Genomic DNA, 27,398 nt, shown 5'->3' on the forward strand with positions numbered 1-27,398 from the left:
GAGAGTTTATGTGTACCTTTTAAGAATGAAGTCTCTATTTCCCCCAGTCCTGTGGGGCTCCTGAAATTAAGCCCCACTGACCTTCAACACCAAATCCTCTGGGGGCTCATTTTTCCAGTGCAGGATCCCTGGGCTGGTGAGCCCAACAGAACTCTCACTCCTGTGGGACAACCTCTGCTGTATAATTATTCTCCAGTTTGTGGGTTGCCCACCTAGGGCTATGGGACTTGGTTATATCATGAGTCCACCCCTCCTACCTGTCTCACTGTGGTTCCTGCTTTATGTCTTTAGCTGTAGAAGATCTTTTTTGGTAGGTGCAGTCTTTTCCATCAGTGATTGTTCTGCAATTAGTTGTGGTTTTTGTGTGCTCATGAGAGGTGATCTCAGGGTCTTTCTACTCTGCTATCTTGGCCAATCCTCTTCCAACCCAAAACTGCTCTGAAAAATGGTCTATTAAAAGAACACACCAAAAATGTATTACATAATTCGTGAGTCCATGTGAGAGTGACTGTGTTAGACAGAATAATGGCCCCCAAAGATGTTCACATCCTAACCCCTGGAACCTGTGACTATGCCACTTTGCATGGCTAATGGAGCTTTGCAGATATGATTGTTAAGCATTTTCAAATAGGAAGCTCATCCTGGATTATCTGTGTGGGCCACATGTAATCATAAGGATCCTTATAAGAGGGAGACAGGAGTGTTAGAGAAGACAATGTGAGGATGGAAGCGGGGGTCAGGGGGAGTGTGTGTATGTGTGACTGTGAGAGAGGAGAGTGCTTTGAAGATGTTATGCTGTTGGCTTTGAAGATGGAGGAAGAGGTCATCAACTAAGCAGTGCAGGCAGCCTCTGAAAGCTCAAAAAGGCAAGGAAATGGCCTCTAGATGGAATGTAGCCTTGCTAGCACATTTTAGACTTTTGATCGCCTGAATTATAAGATAATAAATTTGTGTTAAGTCAGTACATTTGTGGTAATTTGCTACACCAGCAGTAGGAAACTAATATCATGTTTTTTCAATGAAAATTTAAGAAACTGAATACAGAAGAGATATGTACATATTTCATTACCATGTAAAAATCAATTCATGTTGATAGTGTTCAATTTCAGGAACCACCTGCTTGTATTCTTTACTGTCAAATGTGTTCTTTGTCTCTAACTTCAAAACTCCCACTGACAGAAGAAAATAGTGACTGTTATACTCACAATGCTGTGGTCTTTAAAACCAGTTTGTACAAAAATAGTGTAGATCTTCTTGCCTCTGCAGTTCCCTAATACCATTTATTTTTATTGGTTATATGATTACTCATGACGCTGCCTCATTCATTGTGCTGCCTGTGAATACTCGCTTCCAATGACTCAAAGTTTGTTCGTGTGCTTCAGTGCTGATTATCACAGATGCAAGTCTTAAACAGGATAGGCGGGAAAAAAATGTGAATGATAAGTTCTGGTCGTGTGAAATTTACTTTTCAGAATTTTCTAATATAAAATAGAACAACATATCTTCCAACTATGCTTCTCTCGAATTCTTTAGTGAATTCACTGCATTCCTAAAATGGGATCTCTTTCAGTGTTGACTTCACTCCTGCCTTCTATACAGCCACCAGCAGGAAGGAGAGAGGAGGAAGATGTTCTTATTTGCACATTCTCTGTGCTCTCAAAGGGCACAGCTTACAAGCAGACCCAGGAAAGCGCTGATTTACCACATTCATCAGACACAGGAGAGGACATTGATTGAAAAGACCCATTGGTATGAGCAAGTCTCTAAACCCTAACAGGAGGTAGGCATAGCTCTCCAAGAACATCATGGCGACAGTGGCTCGTATGGAGCTTTGTGGAGGTGGTCCTGTAAATAAGTTCCTTTGGAGAGCATGCTGTAGTCAGATGGGTTTACTGACACTCCCTGCCTTGACCCCCACCCCTCTGTAGGCTATACCTTAGGACAGCGCACATACTGAACACACTTACCTAGGATTTTCAACTTGCACTGGATCAGGGTAGAAAGAAACAAATCCCCAGTGTTTACTGTTTTTATTAGATTAATCACACCCGTTTTAGGACTGTGGACTGATGGCTGTCACCCTCCAGTCACATATCTGACTGGATTAAGGGTGGAACAGGAGACCAAGAGTGCCATTTTAGGGGTCTCCCTTCATTTGGAAACACAAGAGTGAGGAGTCAATGATTCCTCCCCAGCACCTCTATCAAAGAGTTCTGTTGCCTGAATTTCTTGGGTATATGATCGTACAGTCTTGTGGCTTCTGACTTTGTACACTGTGAATTGTTTCCTCATGTATTTTGCAATTACGAATTTTTCTTAGTGGCATTATTTCTGTGGAAATTTCATGGGCCTATTTGAGGCTGTGTTCTTCCAAAGACATTTTGCCTTTGCTTTTGCCAGTTGTTCAGGGATATTACCTGCCTGAGACTTCTTTTTCTGCTATTTATCAATAACTTGGGTAGTCCTGCATCACATTCAAACCCCAAATCTGTGTTAATGTGAGGATGGACTCAATGTTACAATTTTTTTTCTTAAACCAGAGCTCAGATTAAGACAGGCATGCGTCCTTCAGTTGTCCTGTGTCTCTGAGTGAATTTTACCCCCTCCCCTTTCTACATGTTGAGAGCACAGCTTTCAGAGTTTTCAGTCTTTCTTGGAGGGCCATTCCCCAAGTGCTTCACTGGATCTCAAGACCATGTTTCCTGGTCTGATTTAAAACCCCTTCATTATATAGATCTGCAAATATTCCCAGGCCTGACATAGTATCAGCTCACATGCTTGCTGATTGGATTTTTAATTTGCTTTATTTTGGTCTGTGGGGATTTCTCTTATTTTCTTAAAAGCTCAAATATACATTTAAAGGACATTAGCTGGAGTATAATATATAAAAATACTGAATCATCATGTTGTACACCTGAAACTAACATAATATTGTAAATCAGCTACCTTCAATTTAAAAAAAAATGACATTTGCTTTATTTTATATAACATTCATAAGTATTCATAATATTTGTAAATATATTTTTAACCCTTATCATTTAAAAATATAAAATTTATAATTATTTAAATAAATTGTGAGAAGGCTTTCGAGTTCTCAAGTTTGCTACTTCTAGGTCTTCACATGTTTTCTTCTGCCTAGGAATACTCTTCTTCCTTTTCACTTAGCTATAAACCAGTTGTCACACACTTAAAGAACCATCTGTAAACCCTCCACTCCCATCCTCAGTGCATAGACATGGCTGTCTCTTTGCCCTGGTGTGTAGCCTCCTCTGGACTAGATGCTTTGTGAGACCATGCCTATTAGTTTACCCCAGCCTGACACTCAGGAGAGAATCAAGTATTTATGAATGAATGAATGTCTTCTGTTTGCTTATTTTTATTTTTAAATGTAAATCTTGTCTTTTCCACAAGATCATTGGCCTCTAGCCTTTGTGAATTTTCCTTGGCTCCTAGCAATATGGTAAAACTCCTTGGGAGTAACTCCACCAGTGGTTATCAATTTATGAATTAAAGCCTGGTAACTAATTTTTCACAATAGAAAACAAATATTCTTACCCCAAATTGTTTTATTCAGTTTTTTTTTTCATCTTAAAATTCAGCTCTTTTCCAACTGAGAATTTCTAAAAGTGCTGTATTGAGTTTTCTGTTGTCCTTCATTGGAATTACCTTCTCCTTTCTTTATAAAAAATTCAATTTTATGTCAAATGGGAAAGGAGAGAAGTCTAGTCTTTCACTCAGTGTTTGTTGAGTACCTTCAAAGTACAAGACAGAGTACAGAGATGCTGGTGGGAGGGCTGTGTGATTCAGGTAGGTGTTCTTAGAGCAGGGGAGAATCAAGTATGTTTGAAGCCCTTATGAATGGAGCCAGAACAGAAAAAGAGAAGCAGAGGTTTAAGAAACAGAGGAAATAATGATAGGACATGGTCCTGCCTTCATACACTCCTCCAAGTGCATTACTCATTCTAACAGACTTGGTAGAGCACCCTTAGTAACTACTTCTGTTGGCTTTTCTGGAGAGAGAGCAGCTGTAGCCGAGGTAGTTGTTGAGCATGTTTTATACTTTTTCTCCTTGGTCAGGGTACATCAGCGAGATCAGGGAATTCGTGATTTTCAGAGAGCTGGTTGGTAAAGGGGGAAGCTAGTGTCTTAGAGGAATATATGCTGGATTGGCGTCATATAAAGCCTAAAAAACACTCCTGTTGGGTAGGGGAAACAGTGATATGAAGTGAAATATGGCTCTAAAAGTAATATAGGGGATATTAACGTTTAAAGCTATTGTGATAGTTCATGTTCATTCCTTTTTTCTCCCCCTTAGCCATGCAGTCTTGTCCCTTAAATTCACTTAGAAAGATGAATCCTAGAATGTGCCATTGGGATTCTGTCAGATGACTGAGTCAACTCAGTTCCTGAATATTTACACACCACACACATACACACACATGCACGCTCATACGTACACTTAAAATGAGGCAAACACGCCATTTAATTAGATTTCTTTTGATTCAAATAATTATTTTGATTCCATTCATAATTCTTGTGGATGTTTATTTTGAAAAAATGGGTTGTAAATTAGAAACATAGAGTCTTTCTCCTGCAAAGGCTGAATATAGCTTAAAATCAAGGAATATTCTCTGCACGTTCAAAGTGTTTCTGTTAATTTGTTATATGCCTTAAAAAAACAGAAAATTATATACTGACATTTGCATATATCAAATATATCCCTGTTTGCTGAGAAGGCAGCACAGCGGATAGCAAGAATGTGGGTTCAAGAGAGTTGTCAAATGCCTCCCTTTTCTACAAGAAGGGATGATGTCTCTGTGGATGGAATATTGAGTATCAATCAGAGAGACTTCAGGTGATCAGTTATTGTTTGGGGAAAATCTTAAAGAAATGATCCTGAACAAAGGAAAGTAAGCAAATCTTAATTCCCCATTGATTTTTTCCATTTGTTTTTCTTTAGCTGGTAAAAATCTTTAAAAAAGCAGTTTTATTCATTGTTTGTACCCAGTAAGATTACTTCTTTAAATACAGCTGAAACTGGCGCACTCTAGTGATCAGAAGGTCTAAAATATTGTTTTACATGAGCTTTCATTTTACTTTTGCCTTTAGCTTTGTGAATTAGGCATAGCCTAGATATTCTGCTCCACGTGAAGAGGGCTTGTCTAGTGGCAAAAGTAAATAACGAGTCAGAAATCTTGCATTTAATTATACCTCCATGCCTCTAGACTAGCAGCACTGAAGCACGGTGGTACCTGGGATCCTGTGATGGCACGGCATTAGCTATTACTAGATGAACTAAAGGAACGTTAACTCTAAAATCCCAAACAAAACCAGATCTGCTGGGTGTGGGAAATCTTGTATCTAATGCTTCTAGGTAGCCCATTTGATCCACTAAGAGTGGATTTGGGACCTTTTACTATTAAAATTCAAAAAGAGAATTAAGTGGAATAAACACCTGCTTTCAAACTAGACAGATCTGGGATCGAATCCAGCTCATGCCATTTGGCAAGTATTTAATTCCTAAGCCTTAGCTCCGCATGCAACCTGAGGATGGTAACAATCATCACCCTCTATAGAATTGTTAGGGACTTGAGAAGTGGTGAGGTGTATGGAAAATGTTGCCCTCAAACTGGTAGCAAAGAATATTAACAAGAAGACTATTACTGAGGTGTCTAGGCTGAGGAAAGAAAGGAGTTTATTAAACCACATCTTTTTCAGCTAACAGGACCACAGGTTAGCTTGATTAAAGTCTCTCAAACTATGGGCCCATTCTCCCTGCCTAAAATTCAGAGTCCCTAATAATCACACAACACTTATACCTGCTTGTTCACTCTTCTTTTTATTCTTACAAAGCATGGCAAAATGAGGAGGCAACTGACAAGCGAAGAGTTTGCGCAGTGGAGAACCACCCTGACCGTCTCTTGACTTTACAGGGATCGTAGGTGGGTAAGTGTTCCTTTAAAGTGATTTTGTCATAGGAGAGTGACATGAAATGGTTCTCATGGTGGGGGGAGAGGAAAGACAAGAAATCAACATTCACAATTATTTAAAATGACTTAAAAGCTAAACATAATATACATAGTAACTCCTTTATCCTAGTACAAAAATAGTGCCAGAAACTATATATTTGTTCAAATGTATTGAAAAGGTGTAAGAATACAAATAGATATTAACAGTGGCTAGTGATGATTCATAAGCTTTTTCTTAAACTGAAATAGAAATTTATATTTTCAACTATTTACATGGTGTTCAACATCTATTAAGATATGTTTACACAGACTTTTGAGAAGGGCAAAGTGAGCTTTAATACTTTCTTCCTCACTCCCTACGCTGGAGCAGAAGGGGTCCAAAACTATGTGCAATTTAACAGTCTAAGAGAACTCTTGAGTAATCTCTACCTGGCTAGCATATGGAAAAATAATCTACATAGTGGAATATATGACTCCTTACTTACATAAGGTGTTCTGTAAGCTATCAGCAGGCTAAGTGATTCATGCTTGCAAGAAGACAAGATGTTCACTGACTGACAGATTCTTAATAAGTTCCAGGTAAAGAAGGTCCTTGGAAAACTACGTAATACATATGTTATAGATGGAAATGAAAGTGATAACTGTACCCTATATTTTCATGTTAAATCGGCAGGATCAGAAGCTGGTAGGTCTCTTATCCAGCACTCCCTGCAGAGACTGTGAGCTCCTTGAGGTCACTGCTCTCTCTCCCCAGTGGAGCACAGTGCCTGACATGCAGCAGGAACTCAATAAAAGGTGGATCGAGGCATGTCTAACACTGAGCAGTTACATTATACCACCTTGTTTTAACTGTAGTTGTTCCCAGGAGAGGAGAGCAGTTACATCCCTCCCCCCACCCCGCCTTCTTAAATCAATCTTGTAAAACAAAACAAGCAGCATTTCTTTTGATGGCCTGTAAAGCTTTAGGAGTACAATCAGGTGGAAACACAGGAAAATTGAACATCAGATTGGAGTAGGTCTAACATTTGTGCTCTGTGCTGAAAATAAAGGCACTTCACTGCTAGGCAAGAATATATCTGTAACCGGTTTCCTCCCGCAATCCATTATTTCCAGTACACTTTCATTTCTCCAACACTCCTATGGAAGGAAACCATTCTTCATAGTAAAGAGATCAGTGGTGAAACATGACATCGTCCAGGGTTTGTACCGTGAGATGAGGTGCTCAAACAGTTCTAAATCTCACACATCTAGTGATCTGCATGAGAAGCCAAAGAAATGTACTATCTTTTTCTCAGTCTTGGAAACTTAACACAGGAAATGACTTAAGGGATTAGATACCTTGCTCTTTGGCCTGCTATCCCATTTCTGACAGTGGTCTCCAGGGCCCATTAGGGCTTACACAGTAGCTGCCTTCTGTGACATCCTCCTCTGAGACAAGGCTTAGCCCAAACATAACTCCTTCAACAGCACAACTTGTTCACACTCACAGAGGTTAAAGAGACTTACACAAGTTCACACAGGATTGTGGCTGGCAAAGGCCAATCCTGTGAAAAGTACAAGACCAGGCAATTTTATAGACATCTTCTCACAACTTAGTAAAATAGTGGGAACTTTTGGGGCTGAAAATTGAAATGAAATGGTATCGTGGTACTCAGCTGTAATGAAAACAAACAAACTAATCTAGAGCAAAAACAACTTCTTGCTAGGTTACAGGTAATATAAATATAGGGTAGGGTGAGAGAAGACTACATATATATATTTTTTCCAACTTGAGAAGATACTGGAAAGGAAATATCCACATAAGAAGAAAATTTGTGCCCATGTACCAGGTAATAATCCATGTATGGAGTGATTTTCCTAAAAAATTAAGAATTATTTGAACCAAGTAACCAGTCCTAAAGAAGCATTCTTCTTCTGTATGAACTAAAATACCCAAAAATGAAATAGGTATGTCACTGCCCCACTTCTTTCAGTTTCTAAACTAGTAAGGTAAAATAAGCCATTATCTAAAAGTAAACCAAAAATTTATAATCTAAATACACTTTCTTGCTTTTGAAAATGACACACATACAGATCCTCCGCACATAGTCTACTGTGTCTTTAAAAATCTCAGTGACATATATTAGAGGGCTCTAAACAAACTACTAAAGTATTTGACTACCGATTTTAGCATAACTGCTAAATCACAATGTGTACGACAAAAAGATAGGTTATTAAAGACTGCTATTCTTCAGACAGTTTTTCTGTACTAAGGAATTGTGTCTGCATGCATAGGTGTATACCAGTATGTAGATACATTATTTTAGTGACAGTCTTTGTAAGTTACACACCAGTGCCACCAAGAGGCAACCTCACAGACCTCATGTATATTACATAAAACAGAATAACATCTTGAAAATACAGGTGTCACAACAGTAATACATAGCCCTTACCGCTACAAAGTAATGGCAATACAATTTGTTTTGCTTTCTTTTTAAAACCTGAAGGGTAAGAATAAAGCCACTTTATGTCAAGATACGTATACACACTCAGAATTTTAAAAACTTAACGAATATGTTGAATTTTAGGTAGTTTAGGGAACAAATGGTTATGAATGGAAAACATGTTTTAATGAAAAGTCTTTGAGAATGCTGCATTATCATATCCCCAAGAGCTTTTCTATACAAACTAGTTATAGAAACTTAGAAACTTTATTCAGGGGTGGGGAGGGGGGTGAACAAATCAAACAAATACCTCTCTTCCTACTGTTGCCCACAAACATTATTGCATATTTAGAGCAGATTTTCTTTTCCTGAACTAGGTTCTCAGTTCATTTTCTACTTCTCCAATATGTAATAAAAGTGTCTTTAGGGGCACACATGTACGGTGGGAGTACAATTAAATGGGCTCAAATTCTAAGAAAATGTTAACATTTTCTAAATGTACTAAAAGCTGTGAGAAGTAGGTACCACTAACTAACTACAAGCTCAGGGCCAGTGTTTAGGGTGCATACCCAAACTTCTGTGATTCTGGGTTGACTAGTCCTGTAAACCAAGATATGGCAGTTTCTCAGTCACAAACTCAATAAGTTTACTCAAGCTTAAGGTTTACTCAAGTTTAAGGTTTCTTACCATATTGTTCCCTCGATTTAATTTTTGACCCTAATATCAAGCATAGCCCTTTGCTCTTTGTACTTTTCTCTGTACTCCATTTAACAAACAGAAAAAAATATGATTCAGTTTGTACCCTCTTATCTTATACAGTCATCTCTCACCTCAGGCTAATGCTCCCATGATTACTTTTTCTCGCTCTCCTGTTGAGTTTTAAAGTGTTGACTTACAAGCTATGGCTTATAAGGTGAATGATAAGGAAGTTATTTAAAAAAGGAAGTTCGGTATTCAAAACACTCACTGACTGTCAGAAGTGTCTTCCAGCAGAACGTTCTCTTCACTGACAGCCATCCTTGGCTGTTCCGTTTCTGCATCACACTCATCCCTCAAAGTCAGTGACTGGATCTTCTCCCAAGGTTTCCCCTGCTTTCCATCAGGTAGGTTAGATCAAAGCGAGTTTACGGGTAGCCTTTGGATAGATTTATTGCATTGAAATGAGAAATTTCTCTCCTGCCTGTTCTCTAACAACAAAAAAAGCAAAATAATTAAATAATGCCTTTTCTTTACAGTACTACCTTATAGTACTTTCCATTTGTTTAGAGTTTTAACTTTTTTTTGTTAAGGTAATACAGTGTTGACAAATATACCCCATTCCTCTTAAAATCCACTCAGCCAATATTTTTCTCTATTCTATGAAGGTTTTAAATGTCACAGAATATATTCACTTTGCTCCTAGCCTGTTTTTAAGAAAAACGATTCCAAACATTCTTGAAAGATTGGTAATTCAGAAAACACAAAACCAATTATTTAAAATCACCAGCAAGAAAAAACAAAAAAACCCAAAAAAACCAGCCTCAGTGCAAGAATGCAACTTGTACCTCGCAGTACACAAAATATCACAAACAGAGCTCTTATCCATGTGCTAAGAGTAGGTGTCATTGATAATCTCAGTTCAGTGGCATAAAACAAATATACAGAAAATATGCAATAGTCCTCTAAAAACATTTCATGCTGTGTTGTCAAAAGTTGTGCAAAAATAAAAATACAGCAGTGGCAAAGTATACACCAAATCTGTACAGTGTATAGCAAAACTAGGCATACTGCAGAATACGCCATCTGTAAACTTCAACTCTGCATGAATAGGCCACTCAGTTCCGCTTGGCCTGGCTGCTTTCCCCATTAATCAATGTCTTCTCCTGCTGTTCTGCAAGAGCCTGCCATTTTTGCCTGTTCTTTCTGCAGCCATCCAGCAAAGGGAAACAGTCCTCCGATACGTGGGTCAGGGCCTAAAGAAAGAAAAGAAAGCCAACAACTAGATGGCAGCTAGGAAATAAGCCCTCTCCCCAGGCCTGACGCAAAGGGCCACATTGTACACTCACTTCATAAGCAGGCCCACTGCTGGGATTCTCACAAACTGTGTGAGCACAGATCATTTATGAATGATTCCTCTTAAGCTATACAGACAGGGAGTACATGCTGAGAGAGAGAGAGAGAGCAAACACACATTCCAAAATAACATTATTGAGCTATGGAGGCAGATCTGTGTGGAATCGGCTCTGCAGAGAAATAATCCATTTGCTTTTATGTAGTGCAAATGGTTCTCCCTAAGTGTTGACTGCCTTGAGAGCTGCTTAGTTTTTCTGTTTTTCTATAAAATGACTTTATTCAATGTACTTAAGTAGGTTTTTATCCAAGATTATAATAAAGGTTAATTTATAACTGTGTATATGTTTAATGTAACAACATTATTATGTTTAATGTAACAACATTATTATTTACCAACTACAGTGCCATAAATATTTAGCTACAAGAATGTTCACTGCAGATTTCTTTGTAATAGACAAACATTGAAAATGACTTAAATACCCAACAACGGGGTTAGGAATATCGTGTTACTATTTGGCAGCCATTAAAAATGTCATAGAAACACATTTGAAACAGAAAGATGTATCTTATATTATGGATTGCAAAGAGCAATTTTTGTTAAATGAAAAATTTGTGAAAATGTCATAAAGCATATGCACTGAAAGGAGATAACAGTGGTTGTCTCAGAGTAGTAGAATTATAAGTGATTTTATCTTTTTGCTTCTTTGTATTCTGATTTTTCTATAACAACATATTACTTCTGTAATAATGGTAAAAATGCATGTCTATATCAAATAGAATTCAACAGGGGAGTCAAATAAAATGAATCCTTGCACAAATAGGAAATGTAGAAGGATGAAATCTATAATGGGTGATTTGACTGTTAGTTTGACTATATTTACAGGCATGGGGAAAAAAAATCAAGAGAGACATTAGTGTCTACAACTGAGGAACTATTAATCCAATCCACAAGAAAAGCATCTGTTATAGAAAGAATGAGATATTCAGGGATGTTGGAGACACTGCTCTGAACACACTTCTGCACAGATTGCCGAGAAAGATGGGGAGACAGTGGTGCAGAGGCCTGACACCCAGTTTCTTCTGTCCTGTTTTCTTTTGCTGTCTCTCCTGTCCTTCCCTCCTCAGCCACAGCTTCTTTCTTAAATTCATCCACTGGCTAGAACCCTGGACTCAGGCTGAGAACTGGATTCTAAATACAGTTCTCCCACTAATTACCTGTTTGGGACAAACATTTCATCTCCCTGGAAGTTGGACTTTTTACAGATTCAGTGACGGAATCTGTGAGATGTCTGGATTAGAAGATTTCTAGGGTTTCTTCTGGTCTTGACAGTCTATGATTACACCATGATAAATGTTCTTTTCCCAAATACTTAAAACTTAAGACAGTTTCCTGTTTAAACTTCTAAAGACAAGGACAGCATCTACTTTCTATATTTGGGGCATGAACATCAAAACTAGTAAATTGGATGTTTTAGGGAGAATATCTTTACCCAAAAAATAAATAAATAAGCAAAAAAAAAAACCCAAAACAAAACCCCAAGCCAGCAGGTATATGGAAATGGGAACCTGCAATATTCTTCTAGCCGCTGCCTTCTAATCGTCATAAAATTTTCTTAAGCCACACTATGACAATGAGAAAAAGTTAGATAACTATTTTTCCTTATTTAGGCCAAAAGTCAGACTTAAAAATAATATGCTCTTAAAAAGAACATAGAGTATGCACAGTGTACCTCCTGGAGGGCAGTAGCGCTCGCACATGGTTTTTCTTAGCGTTCCCTACACGAATTTGCTGGATCCCAGCATGTGGTAGGCACTCGCTAGGTAGTTATACATTAATGAATTAACATTTTTGAGAAACAGTAAATATAAAATGTGTTCCTTATTCAGTACAAACAGCATGTTCATTAGCAAAAGAAATTATCCTGATAATTTTATTTCTAGTTTGTTGATTAAGACACAAAAAATATACGCCTGGTGTTAGTCGCTTCAATTTACTTTAGGTTTTAATTCATAACATGGTCAAATTTTAGCAAGTCTACTAGTTTTCATAATAAATACCTCATACAGTTGCAAGCAGATGGCATCTATGAATCCAACTTGCATACTTGGGATTTTGTTTTTCTTCTCCCTGTTCATTAGGTCCTGAAAACAGAAACAGACACACACAGATCTGCATTTACTTAAAGAACACAATGCAAGTTGGCTCTAAAAAGATGAATCACTGGGTTAGCTGAGGAAGGCTATATACCTGCCTACCTACCTTCTTACCACACTCAGGAAGGCCCTGGTCCTCTCTCCCGTGTTCGCCCCGGCTGTGACTTTCCCCACATGACTCCCAGAATTGATCACTGACCTAGAATCAACTGCTGACCTACAGTCAAGCACTGACCTAGAGTCCACTGCTGACATGTATTTGGAGAACACACATGCTTTCAAACTGTCTACTGATGTGGAATCAAACACTCTCAGCTTTGTGGAAAAAGCCACTGAGGCCACAGTTGATTACAATTCAATTCACACAGAGAGCTTTTTGAGTGAAGATTATGCAGATGTCACTGCTGCTTATTCCCAGGAGCTCATGACTGGTGCAGCGGACAAGCCCAGCACCTCCATGGGGAGCAAAGAGTATGTGTCAGTGCTTGTTTAAAATGAAGCAAATTCTCCATTAGCTGCGACCATCACTCTGCTACCCACCATTTCCTGAGAAGATTCTGAGCTTCTGAACAAGCCCACTACTACATAATAGGAGACTGAATAACTGCAAAAGACTAATGAGACATAGGATGTACCCAGTGGAGGATAAAAAGCAGAATGGAGGGCTTCCCTGGTGGCACAGTGGTTGAGGGTCCGCCTGCCGATGCAGGGGACGTGGGTTTGTGCCCCGGTCCGGGAGGATCCCGCGTGCCACGGAGCGGCTGGGCCTGTGGGCTGTGGCCCCTGGGCCTGTGCGTCCAGAGCCTGTGCTCCACGGCGGGGGAGGCCACAGCAGTGAGAGGCCCGTGTACCACAAAAAAAAAAAAAAAGCAGAGTGGAAGGAATGGTACACAGACGGAGGAGGGGCATCTCGTAACCATGTCCCATTTAATGTGGGCTCAGTAAATGTTCATTTGAATTGAAAAAAAGACTCTATGCTTCATTTCCAGGAAAAACTTCTCCAGTGGTTTAAGAAGAATCTTCTTGTATTCGAGATTCCCTACACTATACAAAAAGGCAGTATGTATCCAAAAATCTTTAAAATCTGTGTGCCCTACAACACAGCAATTCTGGAATTTATCCTAACAAGGTAATGAAAAATGGCCCACAGATGTTTAGCAACAAAGATGTTTATCAAAGTGCTGTTTGTAATAGTGAACTCTGCAACCATTGTACCAAAAAGTAAATTATGGTTACATCTATTTCATGTAACCATTATATATGATATACAAGACAGCATCTGTTAGAATGAAAAATGGCTTATGATATTTAAATGCAAAAAGTAAATTACAAAATATAGGTACAATATGATGACTTGTTATTTGCTTGTTTTCTGTAGCAAACATGTATAATCTTCTAGTAAGAAAAGTTTTTAAAAATAACGAGAAATTCTGTTCCTAAGATCTCATAGAAGCATAAAAAGAGTCTACAATAAAAAATGTATATGAATAATTCCTACCAGCAAGGTCTCATACTTACAGCAGGCTCTATGTTGAGTTCTTTTCTCTCTCTGTCTCCTTGGTCAAAAAATTCAGTGGCAACAAGTTCTGCTATCTGAAATCAATAACAGACTAAGTTTGGGTAAATAAAAGCATATTACTCTGTAAAACAGAGGCTTTAAATGAAGATAAAATCTATCAAAGCTGTAGCTTTCAACCACATCAGTAAAATTAGAATAAAGCAGTAACAACTAATAGAAATTTTATTTGTTTTAATGTGTACCTAATCACAAAGGCTAGTTTGTAATCTTCTATAATTACACAGAAAAAAGCAACATTATTTCAACTTCATCAATCAGTGGGAAAAAAGTACCGCGTGCCCATCTGTATGCATAATCAACGATATATTTATTAAGCATCTGTTGTATGAGGTGCTGTGTAAAACACAGTATCAAATAGGTCCATATACTGAGACTGATTGATATGCCTTTTAGGTTTCTTTTAATCTACCAGTTCTTCCTCTTCACTTTTTAAAAATATTCCTTATAATTTTGGTTGTTGTTGAATAAACTGTGTTGTTAATCCTGCAGTATTCCACTGTCTGGATTTTGTTGTGTTCGCATGATGAAATTTAATGTTTCTCTGTACCCTGTATTTCCATACACCAGTAGTGAGATCTAGACACTTGATTAGATTGAGACTTGATTTTTTTTTTTTCTGCCATGACTGTTTCACAGGCAGTGCCCTGTACTTCTCTCAAGGGCTGTATAATGCCTGGTTGCTTCTCTTTGTGAGATTAACAACCCTTCATGATCTTTGTCTAGATTCACTAATTAAGAGGCTGCAAAAAGGTAATATGCAAAGCAATCATTCCTTTTTCCTTTATAGCTGAAATAAAATAAAGTTCCCCATATCAATTATTTAGTTACCCTAAAGCAGCAGTCCCCAACCTTTTTGGCACCAGGGACCAGTTTCGTGGAAGACAATTTTCCCACGGACCAGGGTCGGGGGGGGGGATAGTTTTGGGATGATTCAAGTGCATTATATTTATTGTGTACTTTATTTCTATTATTACATTGTAATATATAATGAAGTAATTATACAACTCACCATAATGCAGAATCAGTGGGAGCCCTGAGCTTGTTTTCACTTGTCACTCACTGATAGGGTTCTGATATGAGTCTGCAAGCAACTGATTTATTATGGTCTCTGTGCAGTCAAACCTCTGTGCTAATGATAATCTGTATTTGCAGCCACTCCCCAGCGCTAGCATCACCTCAGCTCCACCTCAGATTATCAGGCATTAGATTCTCATAAGGAGCATGCAACTTAGATCCCTCACATGCGCAGAGCATAGTAGGGTTCGTACTCCTATGAGAATCTAATGTCACCACTGATCTGACAGGCGGCAGAGCTCAGGCGGTAATGGGAGTGATGGGGAGCGGCTGTAAATACAGATGAAGCTTCACTCGCTCACCCGCTGCTCACCTCCTGCTGTGAGGCCCGGTTCCTAACAAGCCATGGACCAGTACCAGTCCTTGGCCCGAGGGTTGGGGACCCCTGCCCTAAAGTACAATTTGTATAAGTAAAGCACGAGAAATACTTGATTTTCTCTACTTTAGTTACTATTAAAAAAAAAATAACTTGGTTCTCAAGCATCCACCAAAGATGGCTATGGAAGGTTTTGTTTTATTGTTTTTATTATTATTTTGAACTCTTGGATTTAAACATTATAATGTATTTCAATCCTCACTGACACTCAGACGTTGTTCCATTTTGGCCAGTTGAGAGCATATTAAGTTGGCTTCTTTGTTCTTTTGACATGGCTTCATCAGTCTTTGATAGCTTCCTTGCTTTCTGCTATAACATGATGTTCTAGGCTCATCCTGTACATTGCCTGCTTTGGAACCACAATCAGCCATTTCATTGTGGAGGCCTAATTCCTTTAAACTGAGGTATTTGGAGACCTCAATCTGGGCACTAGGTTCATTCATTACTACCAGGGTGATCACTGTTTTTTAAGCCCTTTTAATGGATGGAGCTAAGATACAACGTAAGTTCATACAGTATTTCTTATTCAAATTCAGAACTACAGGATTTCTGCAAAACCTTATCCACCTTAGATCTTCATCTTTCTACTCATGCTGAAAATCCTACTTCTCAACAATACCCATATAATTTTTCATTTGCTTTTATCCCACATCACCCACAATGATGACTGAATATCTATACAAAATTACCACTAATATGATTAAAAGCAGTTTTAAAGCTTTCTTTTTTTTGGAGTTCTTTTTGTTCTCAGTGTACATCTCACCAGAGTTATATGGTCAAATTACTGTTTTAATGTCACTTGGAATAAAACAGTCCCTCTCAGTGTGTTTCTGCAACCAAAATCATTTTGTTTCATTTTACTTTCAATGTTAAGTGATTTTTTAAAAATTCAATTTATTTTATAACTATAAGAGCAATTTACATGGTTCTAAATTAAATCTACAAAACAAGTACATGCAAGCAACTCTAGTTATATCTCTGTTCCCTCTATCTTATTCCCTCCTTCCCCTGAGGGAAAAAATTAACTTTTTTGTGATTAATCCTTCTGTTTTTTTAAAATATAAGCAAATATGTACATATATTATTTCATCTCCTTCTCAGATAAATGGTAGGATACCATACCCATTTTTCTCTGCCTTGCTTTTTTTTTTTTTTTTTACTTATAATATATCTTTGTAATCACTCCCTGGTAGTATATAGAGAATTCTTATTTCTTTTTGCTGTTGCAGAGGATTCATCATGTAAATGTACTACACTTTATTCAATCAGTAACCTATTAATGAACATTTGGGTTATTTCCAGTGTTTGTTATTACAAATAGCACTAAAATGAATAGGCCTGTGTAAATGTCTTTTTATATTCTTGCCAGTACATTTTTGGGATAACATTCTTAGGAGTAATGGTAAATGAATTTGTGTATTCATATACGTCCAAAGGGTTATAGTATTTTGCATTCCTTTTTTTCCCACAGCTTCCCCAACAGAGTATGTTGTGAAACCTTTGGGTGTTTGCCAATTGGACAATTGAGAAATGGTGTCTCAGTGCTTTTTTTAAATGAAGTAGAATTTACATACTGTGAATTGCATAGACCATGGGTATACAGTTCAGTATATTAATAAATGCATGTAACTAGGTAACACACACCCCATCCAAGAAACAGAATATTTCTGTCACCCAGAAGGTGCCCTCAGGCCCTTGCACAGTGAATCCCTGCACCTTCTTCCCTCCCTCCCCAGCCAACTGCTACCCTATCAATTACTTTTGCCTCTTCCAGAACACCACATAAATGACATAACAGTATTCTTTTGTATCTGGCTTCTTTTGCTCAGTTTAGTGTTGATGAGACTAATCCATGTAGTTGCCTGTATCAGTTTCAGTTTCTTTTCACTGTTGAGCAGTACTCCGCTGTGTGAAGGAGTAGTGTATTACAATGCATTTATCCACGCTCCTGTTGAGAGACTTTTGGATTGTTTCTAGTTTCTGACTATTAGGAGTAACGCTCTTATTGTAATGAGATTCTGTACAAGTTCTTTTGTGTCAGTGTAGTTTTTGATTGTTTGGTTTTTTGTTTTGTTTCATTTTTTTAAGGCCACACCACGTGGCATGCAGGATCTTAGTTCCCTGACCAGGGATCGAACCCCTGCCCCCGGCAGTGGAAGCACGGAATCTTAACCACTGGACTGCCAGGGAAGTTCCATGTGTCAGTGTAGTTTTAACTTGCATCTTTCCTTATGATTGAGGTTCTGAGAACCTTTTCAAATGAGTAAGAGCCATTCACATTTCTTTTTCTATCAACTTTTTGTTCAAATCTTTGGCCCATTTTCCGGTAGGGTTGTTGGCCTTTTTCTTCTCTATTTTTAAGAAGTTCTTTAATATTAGGGATATTAACTATCTATCAGATAAAAGTTGCAAATATTTTTACCTGTTTTTCATTGTCTTTCTCTGCTTATAGTGTCTTTGCCATGCAAAAAATTTTCTTAATTTTTTAATTTTCTTGTAATCAAATTTGTCAGTCTTTTCCTTTATTGATTCTGCATGTTGAGCCATGGTTAGGAAACTTTTCTCACTCCTTGTTTATAAAAGAATCCACAAACGTTTTTATTTAGTACTTGTATGGTTTAATTCTCTGCACTGAACTCTATGCCCCATTTGGAAGTATGCAGAATAGATCCAATTTCGTCTTTTGCCATCCGGCTATGGAGATGGGAAAATCATCCTAACCTTATTTAGTAAAGTCTATTTTTCCCCCAGTTATTTGAAATGCTATCTTTATTATATATTAAACATTCTATGCAATTCTAAATGTTCTATTATGTTCCACTGGTCTGACACCAATACCAAACTTTTAATTATAGAGGCTTTATAGTGTTGCTTTTTATGTCTGGACCCCAACTTCACTGCTGTACTTTTTCAGGGTTTCATTCAGAAAAAAGAAAGAGTAAGTGAAAAGACAGATTGTTCCCTCTTCCATTCTCTTTCCTATTTGGAAATGGGTATATAGTCTTTTATTATGGAGCAGGAAGGTCTATAAAGACATTTCTTGAGTGCTTGTGGCATGTCAGCTTTGGCACTTTGGAGAGTGCATTCCTGATACTGTTTTCTCAGCATTTGTTTCATGAGATGAGCCTGTCATTACTGGGCTCCATGACTATGCAGCCCAGAGCTGGGACCAACAGCAGTGGTCAATAATCTCAGGTAGTACATTTAGGATTCAAGATGTAATCTCAAAAAACAAAACCACAACATACACATCATTGCATATATACCCACCCCTTCTTTTAGCTTAGGGCCTTTATCGCCACTGCAAAATGTTACAGCAGTTACTTATTTAGAGAGAGGATGTATTTCTAGCCTCCTAGCCGCAGGCCCTGATCAGATCCTTCCTGACATCTTATATCAACATGTCCTATACTTCTAAGCACCAGAAGTGTTTAAGTTCTACTTGTTAATGCCTATTTGGAGTTGAGGTATAGCCTAATACGCTAACTGTAAGAAAATTTAAGTTTGCTTCTTCTAAACTTTAATATTATTAAAGGGCTGTGTTAAAAAACAAATCCCCAACTAAGCCAGCAGTCGTATTGGAATTAAGCTTTATCAACAGCTAGGTTTTGCTGTGTTAATACAGATGCTTTCTTTCTTAATATATCTTACAAATATTATTAAGTGCTAATGAGTCCTCTAAAAAAGAAAACCTGTTTATGTCCAATTATCTGCTTTTAATACTACGTAAAATTTAGATAAAAAGTTCCCCAAATACTTCAAAAACTATATTTAAGAGCAAAGATTTATCTTATTTTGACTTTTTAATTATTACTTTTATCATCACTAAGCAACATACCCGTTGTTGGATAGGCCAGGGTTTTGTAATTGCAGAAAGATCACAAGCTGTCATCAGCATCGCTCTGTTAAGGGAAAAAGAAGCCCAATACTCCTGTTTACTTTTATGTGAATATAAACCCTAGTAAATAGTTACTAATAAAAAAGTTAAATTAAAACCCTCTAAACTACAAGGATGGCAGTTTATAGACTAAAGAAACAGAAATAGAATTTACATAGAAGCAGGGCTGATACAGTGATATCACAGTGTCATTGTTTTGGTTACCCAGTGAACTACTGGAATTTGCCTTCACACTGCCTCATTTATCTCCAAATTAGCAGCAGGAGAGAAGTTATTAACCTTTGAGCAAAAACTTGCCTGCTATTATTATTTTTTTTTTACTTTGGTCTTCCAGTCTCAGTGACAGTATGATGAAAACACACTGATTACTAATAATTAACCATTAAAGGATAACTTCAGCTGTCCTACTGATAAAAGTTCCATGACAGCAAGAACTATGGTGGGTCATCCTAATTCCCTCAACACATGTAGTGACTCCTATGTGAAAAGCCTTTGAATTATTGAACAGTATCTGCTGGAGAAAAGAGGGAAATGAGAGGATGATGCTGGTTATTCCTTCGCTTGTTAGAGAAGTTGAAAACCATACTGGAGTCTGGAGTCTGTGACAAGGCGCTCTACAACTCAATACTGTATAAAACTACTGTATGAAAATAGTTCCCTCTTTAGTGCAGTGTTTTCCCATGTCAGGTCCAAATACCTGCCATCTAATCCTTTTAATTTGTTTGAAGACATAGGCAAAAAGGCCGTCACTGTCATATAGAAGCACTCAAGGTAAAGGACTGTATCACTTGTCCCTCTCGGGAAACCCAACCTAAAAGTACATTCTCCCTAACCATATTAGGCCACAAAGAAAATAGTTTTCTGCCTCTAATTCTATCTCTTATACCAACTCCCTCGCAAGTAATGAGTGCACCAGAGAAATCTTTAATCATGAAGGATTTCAATAATACTTGCCAATACAAACTGCCTCCCCCAAAGAAGACTATGCACCTGTGTGAGCTTAACTACAATCTGGACTGTGAAGAGTGGAAGAGGCAACGCAAGCACTAGATGTCCTGAGTGCTTGTCTGCCGACAGGTCAGAAGTTAGGAGAGTGGAGCAGTGAAAACTGTGGCACAGTCTTGGAATTGTGGTCAGATTCCACTTTTGTCATTGAGAGAAACTGTTCACGAATCACAGTAGCGTGTCTGTACTTTTCTAAGGCTGTTCTAAAAACACGTTGAGACTCTTAGGTGAAGCATGACTAGAGAGAACAGACAGCTGGGCATTTGTATGTTTCCTTATAATTTGCATCTTTGTTTGCATGTGAAGTAATACCAATCTATTTAAAGAAATGTTGGTTATAAAATTGTAATACAGCACTATCCTTAGTATTACTACCTCTGTCTTTTCTTTATTATTGACACTTAGCTCTTTTTTATTGATCCAGTTCTTGTCATGACAAAGGCAGTGATAGTAATAGCAAAGGATGGGAGGGAGGGACAGAGGAACAGGTGAGAAAAAAGAGAAACCCTTAAGTTCTGACAGTGCTACTCTGCTATCACGTAAGAGAAGTAAACACTTCACAGCCATGTTCCCGCTCCTGCATTCTTTAGGATGCTATTTTCAGGTCTTCAATTCCAAAGAATTGTGAGTATGAACAAGGGAACTCTATAGCCTGGTACTGATACTCTACCACATTTTAAAGGTCCTTCTAGGACAAAAGTGATTCATTCACTTGAATTTGCAAATGCATTTCTTTTCAAGTAAATATTCATTTCTGTACAACACTCAAGAATTCTGACAGCCTCTAAGATCATCACATTGTAACAAATAATTGCAATAAAATTAATTAGGTAGCAAAACTTCAGCTTTAAGGATAGTAATCCTACTTACAAAAACAATTCCTTTTGATGAGGATCTTCCAAGTTGAATTGATTTTTTCTTATAAGTTCAAAAAATTCTCCTCTCCTCCTTTAAAATAAAGAAAAATATTTCGTAGTTATGATGAGTCCCCCAAGCTCTTATCCCTTTGGTCTAGAAAGACTCATGGAGTAAAATTTTGGGGGAAAAAATCTCTAATGGTTTTTTCTCATCTTAGAATAAAAATTATCATTTAAAAATCTTAAATACCTTACCTTCTGCTCTTCTACCATATTCTTTGGTTGAAACATTAAATCTCACCTCGTTTTTAACTACGAATCACAAATAATGGAAATTTCAATTCTTGAACATGATTTTAAGAAAATGAACCAATATGAGTTAAAAGTCTGATGCCAAGAATGATTTAAGAAATTTTGCATATGGCATAATAAGATCTATATGCTTTCAGTTTAATTTCATATACCTCATTCACATATATTATGGTATAGGGTAAAAAATGTTCATAATAATTACTCTTTCACTATAAAGTTGTGAAGTCCTTCTGAAGCAAAGAATGACCAAGTAAAGTATAAACTAATATTCATTCACTGTATAGTGAATACCTCTATGTGCTCAACATTGTTAGGCGTCTTGGGAAATTATTAGACATGAGTTCCTTTCAGTGTTTAAAATCTAGTCAAAGACACAAACATAAGAGAAACTTACATAACAAAACCGCCCGTCTGTGAATAAGTACCAAAAATGAAAAGAGGTTTCAAAAGGGTTCAGAGGGGAGACCCATGTGGGTCTCCACAAGGGTCGGGAAGCCTTTGTGGTTACAGGTATTTTTCAAATTCTTGGTAATTTGATAATCTTTATTCTGCAATCATTTTGAATACATTGAAATTTACTATATTTTCTTTTACCCTAATTAACTTTAAAGTGCTCCAAAATCCAAGGAAACAGACTCTTTTAGATGTAGTTACTTTCAGATGCACAGCAGTGGATATCTGGTATATGGTTTTGTGTGTTTCTTCTGTTTGTTTTTACTTCTCAAAAGAGTGGCTAAAACCATAATGCACATCCTTGTACAGAGGGAGAGAGGCCTGTGTTCCTGGGAAATCCATTGAGTGTGACTGCCGGACTCCCCTCACTCCCAAACTTGCAGCAAAGACCTCAGTCTCTGTGTGGGAAATGAATGCTTGTCCAAAGGCAGCAACATCTTTCCTTGCTTTTAGAAAGGCAGTTTAATGATGCAAACATACCTACATCCCTAATACACTCTAATGCATACTTTAATTTTTGAATCATTAACTTCATTAAAGTTCTGCATTAATATCCTTCTTTTGCCAAAATCCAATAAAAAGAAACAAAATTTACTTGTCTGGCACTCAGCTCCTTTTCCAGCCCACGTAAGCTTGGATGACAGTATAAAGGAATTGTGAAATGGTCAGAAGTTGGGGGAGAGAAGGAAAGGAGGAAAAGCAAATGGCCTACATAATCTTTAGGTTGGCCAACCCAGCTTGGAATGACCTTGAGATGGTTATTTGCTTTGCGCATTATTTCAGAGACAAACATCAGAAATAACTCTGTATTCTGTAATTTCTATAGCATTAAGTAAGCAGAAGAAGTAGACTTTTCTGGCTTCCTTTGAGAAACTGCTCCATAGTTTGACAGACAGCTTTGCCAGGACATTTGTCCTTATAATCTAAAAATACCCCAGTGTGTATTTTTAAAGTTTGAAACAATGCAAACACATCCAAGACCTGTTTATCAACATATTTCTTAAAACTTACTTAATGTACAGTGCTAGGTCTGTAGCTAAAATAGCTTGCTTGATTATTTTCAGCGTGGTCTTATATTCTTCAATGGAGAGGCCACTGAGAATCTGATTGCCCTTTATAAAAAAAAGAAAACCATCATTAGCATTCCACCTGGAGAAGCTGCTGATAAGAACAAAATCTGAAAAAATAGTCACATCTCTTAAACACATGCCTAGTATTCTGAACTCAGGAAGATAGAGGACACCTGCTTACATAAAGTAAATACCGTGAAATAATGTTTCCTCTCTATGCACCCACCCTCATCGCCTTGTCATACAAGAAAAAACAGCTTCATGATGGTTCATGGGCCGAAGTATGCATGTTTCTCCAACTCTTCTACTCCTTAGGCTTTAGTCCAGGCCCCAAATCTAATAATTATATACCTTTTCCTTTGGGCAGGCTAACTGCTATGATCTAAGAACAAGTAAAACTTTGAAAAATCAAAAACTGTATTAATAGATGTGAAGAACAGGGTGAGGAAATTGTAAACAATTGATTATTTTAAAAATCATTTCTCTATGGCTTCTGTAATAAATCCAATAACATTTCTGGTGCAGATTCATATAATTTTAACTTCATATTGAGAACAGTGTGTATTCCTCAGGAACATGCCAAGACAGATGGGTAGAGGGTGTGAGCAATGATGTGCTTACTGGTGGTATAAAGAAAGCAAGAGTTGAAACATCTATAAGGAATATTTCAGAGGTGGCTAATCCATGTGCAAGTTATCTAAAGTTTTTGCTCTATAATCATTTTTTATTTCTTGCCTGTAATTTAAAGCACAGTGACTCTCTAATCTTGAACTAAGTAAAACATACCTTGGGTACCCAGAATATACTCAAAACAACATCTGTAAATTGAGTCAGATGTGCTTCCTAAACCTCAGGGCTGAGAAAAAAACCCAGAAGCTTAGAAATAGGGTCTGGAGGTAAAGGATTTGCTCTGAAGAAAGGAAACTGCTGAGCCAGGTTCAAACATTGGTTAGAGGATAACTGATGCTGAAATTGTGGTATACGTCTAATTAATGAATCTGTGATTACACAAGAAACATTATTTTTAAATATTAAGCCACTTTAGATTCTGGGCAAAACAAAACTATATTCTGATACTTTATTTATTTTAAGACAAAACTATTTCAAGTGGAAAAGTAGAAATGTCTTTTGGTATTGTATTTTTATTTTCCCTTCCAAAAACAAAGGCTGTAAATTCTTGTGTATTGGTGCTTACAAAGACAGAATATAGATGGGCCTTATAATGTGAGGCCAGCCATATATACAACCAGATTCCTTTTATGTTAAGTAATAGTATATTACATAAGTTTTATGTTATCTAATAACAGAGAGAGCTATGATAGGCGTACTGTAAAATATGGTTTTTTTTAAAAGGTTAGCATATTTTGTTTAAAACTAAATAGGATATTAAAATGAAGTTTGAGCTGAAGGGCAAAGACAGCAAATTCCAATGAAGGTACAGATGTTGCTGCTATAACTCGACACACACATTCCTGAGAAGTCTCAGTTCGGAAAAACCCCACACTAAAAATAACATGGTTTTTGGGAGAAACAGTGTTAGGGCAGACCACTCAAAGCCTATGTGACTTTATAACCAGAGCACAAACCAAATCAAGAACTGGCACCTCTGAAGGCAACTTGGACAGGCCAGGCTAGCAAGCCTAGGGGCTGCCTCTGAGGACATTAAAGAAGCACGGAAACAGCTGAGTGGAAACGGTGGTTTGTGGAAGCCCAGAGGCAGCACAGGGGGAACTGGATGGCGGAGACGGATGGCGGAGACAATGGGGCTGTACTGAGGGAGGTGCTGAAGGAAGAGCAACCTCCTTCCCGTGGGCCCAGAGCAGCCCAAGGCGAGGGGGAGCGCCTCAGGGCTAAGTGCCCATTTTCAATATTCCTAAAACAGAACCGAAAGGGTTGCTCATGCAGGAGCCAAGCAGAGGGCTTCTTCCTTCCTTGCTGAAGGTCAAAATTCAACTCCCATAATTCTGGCACCTCACCCAAGAGAACTTGTTCATGAAACAGTACAACTTACACATTTTACTGACATCATTCCCCTACCTCCCAATCATACATCAACTAATTCACGTTAAACAGTCACATCTGTAGCAGTCTGTACTAGAGCATGTGCAGAATTTATAAGGAGGTGCCCAAACTGGCCACATAACTCTTATCCCTTCACCTGCACCAACAGGTGCGATTGCGTTCCCCTTCACTCAAGTAAGAGAGAGTGGCTTGAAGTCACGGCGTATGCCTGCTGGAGTCTGCTGGGTGGGGTGGGCTCCAGTACCCTTGTGTCTGATTCCTGTCTGGAAAATCTACAAGGCAAGACACAGGCTGGCTAGATGCTCTGATGGAGCAGTGAAGGAGAGGTTGCTACTGAACAGGACGGGCTGCCTTCTCTGAGTTTTGGAGGCATGGGGTTGGTTTAAGTCCTGTCCTGTTCAAGAGGACCACAAAGAAGGCAAAAGAACCTTAGCAGAAAGGAGCTGAAAGCCAACAATCAGAGTTCCGGGAGCTGAGGAAGGAGCCCTAAGGTGATAAACTGGACAGAGACGATCACTCATATTAAGGCGACGTCAGTGGAAAAGCCACACAGTTAAGGCGCTCAGCCAGGATCATGGAATTACTCCTAAGAAAAGAACTAGGTTTAAACACCTACCAGGCACAAACAGGGGGACACTCATCACACTACCAGTCTCTTGTTTCCTATTCTCCAAGTCTGGGGGAGTAGGAAGGGACATGGGGGTTTGGGGGTGAGGAAGGAGTCAGAAGAAACATAAGGGAGGGACGAAAGGAGCCAACCAGGGTGGGAAGAGAGAACCTGAAACTAAATCAAGCCCCACATCTGGACTACTACATAGGGCTGCACATTTTGGTTTCTAAATTGAGAACTGTATGCTATATTTTAGGACCTGAAGTAGTAACTAGAGGGTAAAACTTATCAAAGAGTGACCACAAAAGTCATGGGCCACCTGTGTTTTCTGGGCCTCAGGGAAGAACTAGTGCCACTGGGCAAATGTAAAGAGATGGAGGTAAAATTGCTTTAAAATTATATACCATGCGTTTGTGCTTGTTCAACGTAATCGTCTACAACTTTCACTGTTTTCTTATTATAAAGGTAATACACGCATACAATGGGTAATGTGAATAATGAACAACAAATCAAAACTAGAAAATAAAAAAAGTATTAATAGTTTAACTAGACAAAGCCGTTGCGAACATTTTGGCATATATCATTTTAACCTTATTTTCCTTAACATAAATATGACTAGAGTAACATACCATATGCTTTCTTACATTGATAAATATTCATTTGGCCAAACTGTTGAATAGCTTTATTCCTTAATGAAAATGTTTATTAGTGGTCAAAAGTTTCCATAAAAAGAGGAAAAGGTACTGCCTTATGAAAGAAAACCTTTGAGAGTAGTATAAACCACTTCATTTGACAAAAACAAAAACAAAAACAGAACTGAGAGCCATAAAATACCAGTTTTGTTTGTTTCTAATTTGGAATAACCAAATGGAGGTGAGTAACCAGTTTTCCCTTTTCAGGCAACATTTAGACAGTTTTTGGTTTCTAGAGAAGTGAGGCTGCGAAGATCTCAAATGTTTTGGCTTTGCCTTTCTTACCCAAAAAGGAATAAAGCATGCTCAAGAATTTATGTTGCTGGGAATAAATCCAAAACTTAAAAATAAAACTGAATTTATAAAGCGCTCTGTTAAAATTCTACAACCATAAATTAGGTACTTACAGGGCTATTAAGGATCATCAGGCACTGGTCAAAATGATGATGCTCCATGATTGAATGGCAGTAGAGCTGAGCAAGGGGGTGTTCACTTCTGGGTTTGTTGAAGAAAGGAAGAAAGTTTAAAAAAATTATCAGTTTCCCCAGTATATCAGTTATCAATGTCTTCTTATTATTGGTTAACTGAAAAAGAGGCTACTTCACAAAAATTAATCCATCTAACAATTTTCTCTCCTTTTGCTAAGAAGAGTGAGGGAATCTCTGGGAAATACATATAAAGAGTCAAACTGTTTTCAAATACCAATGTTAACTGATGCTGGTTCAAAGTATGAACAATTTGATTCGTTTTAATATTTATTAAAATAGTAGAAGGAATAAGGACAAAGGATTACTTTCTCTACACACACAAAAAATCTCTGAAATAGCTGTGCCAATAATAGTTTTCAATTTC

At 37.8% G+C, this 27,398-nt stretch overlaps 1 protein-coding gene and 1 long non-coding RNA gene across 32 annotated transcripts in view; one reads left to right on the forward strand and one right to left on the reverse strand.

The window, feature by feature from the left end:
- The window catches only part of LOC117199543 (uncharacterized), a 167,427-nt gene that overhangs the window by 62,511 nt on the left and 77,518 nt on the right, over nt 1–27,398 (forward strand). For 6 of the 30 annotated variants that reach the window (XR_007476882.1, XR_007476883.1, XR_007476889.1 and 3 more), the window contains exons 5-6: nt 5,854–5,946; nt 9,386–9,495. This is a non-coding gene — a long non-coding RNA (uncharacterized LOC117199543). Of the gene's footprint in view, nt 1–5,853; nt 10,477–11,327; nt 13,483–27,398 lie in introns of those variants that run through there. The other 24 variants (XR_007476874.1, XR_007476902.1, XR_007476896.1 and 21 more) reach the window with 22 other exon arrangements.
- Nucleotides 8,257–27,398, reverse strand: part of PDE5A (phosphodiesterase 5A) — a 136,796-nt gene continuing 117,654 nt past the window's right edge. For both annotated transcript variants that reach the window (XM_004265087.3, XM_004265088.3), the window contains exons 15-21: nt 26,954–27,041; nt 23,164–23,264; nt 21,401–21,478; nt 19,466–19,529; nt 14,117–14,191; nt 12,503–12,586; nt 8,257–10,344 (exon numbers count right to left, since the gene is read on the reverse strand). In XM_004265087.3, coding sequence (XP_004265135.1) covers nt 10,207–10,344; nt 12,503–12,586; nt 14,117–14,191; nt 19,466–19,529; nt 21,401–21,478; nt 23,164–23,264; nt 26,954–27,041 — 628 coding nt within the window. In that variant the 3' untranslated portion in view covers nt 8,257–10,206. The remainder of the gene's footprint in view (nt 10,345–12,502; nt 12,587–14,116; nt 14,192–19,465; nt 19,530–21,400; nt 21,479–23,163; nt 23,265–26,953; nt 27,042–27,398) is intronic.

This window comes from Orcinus orca, chromosome 4 (assembly GCF_937001465.1).
Source record: "Orcinus orca chromosome 4, mOrcOrc1.1, whole genome shotgun sequence".
Classification (NCBI taxonomy): Eukaryota; Metazoa; Chordata; class Mammalia; order Artiodactyla; family Delphinidae; genus Orcinus; species Orcinus orca.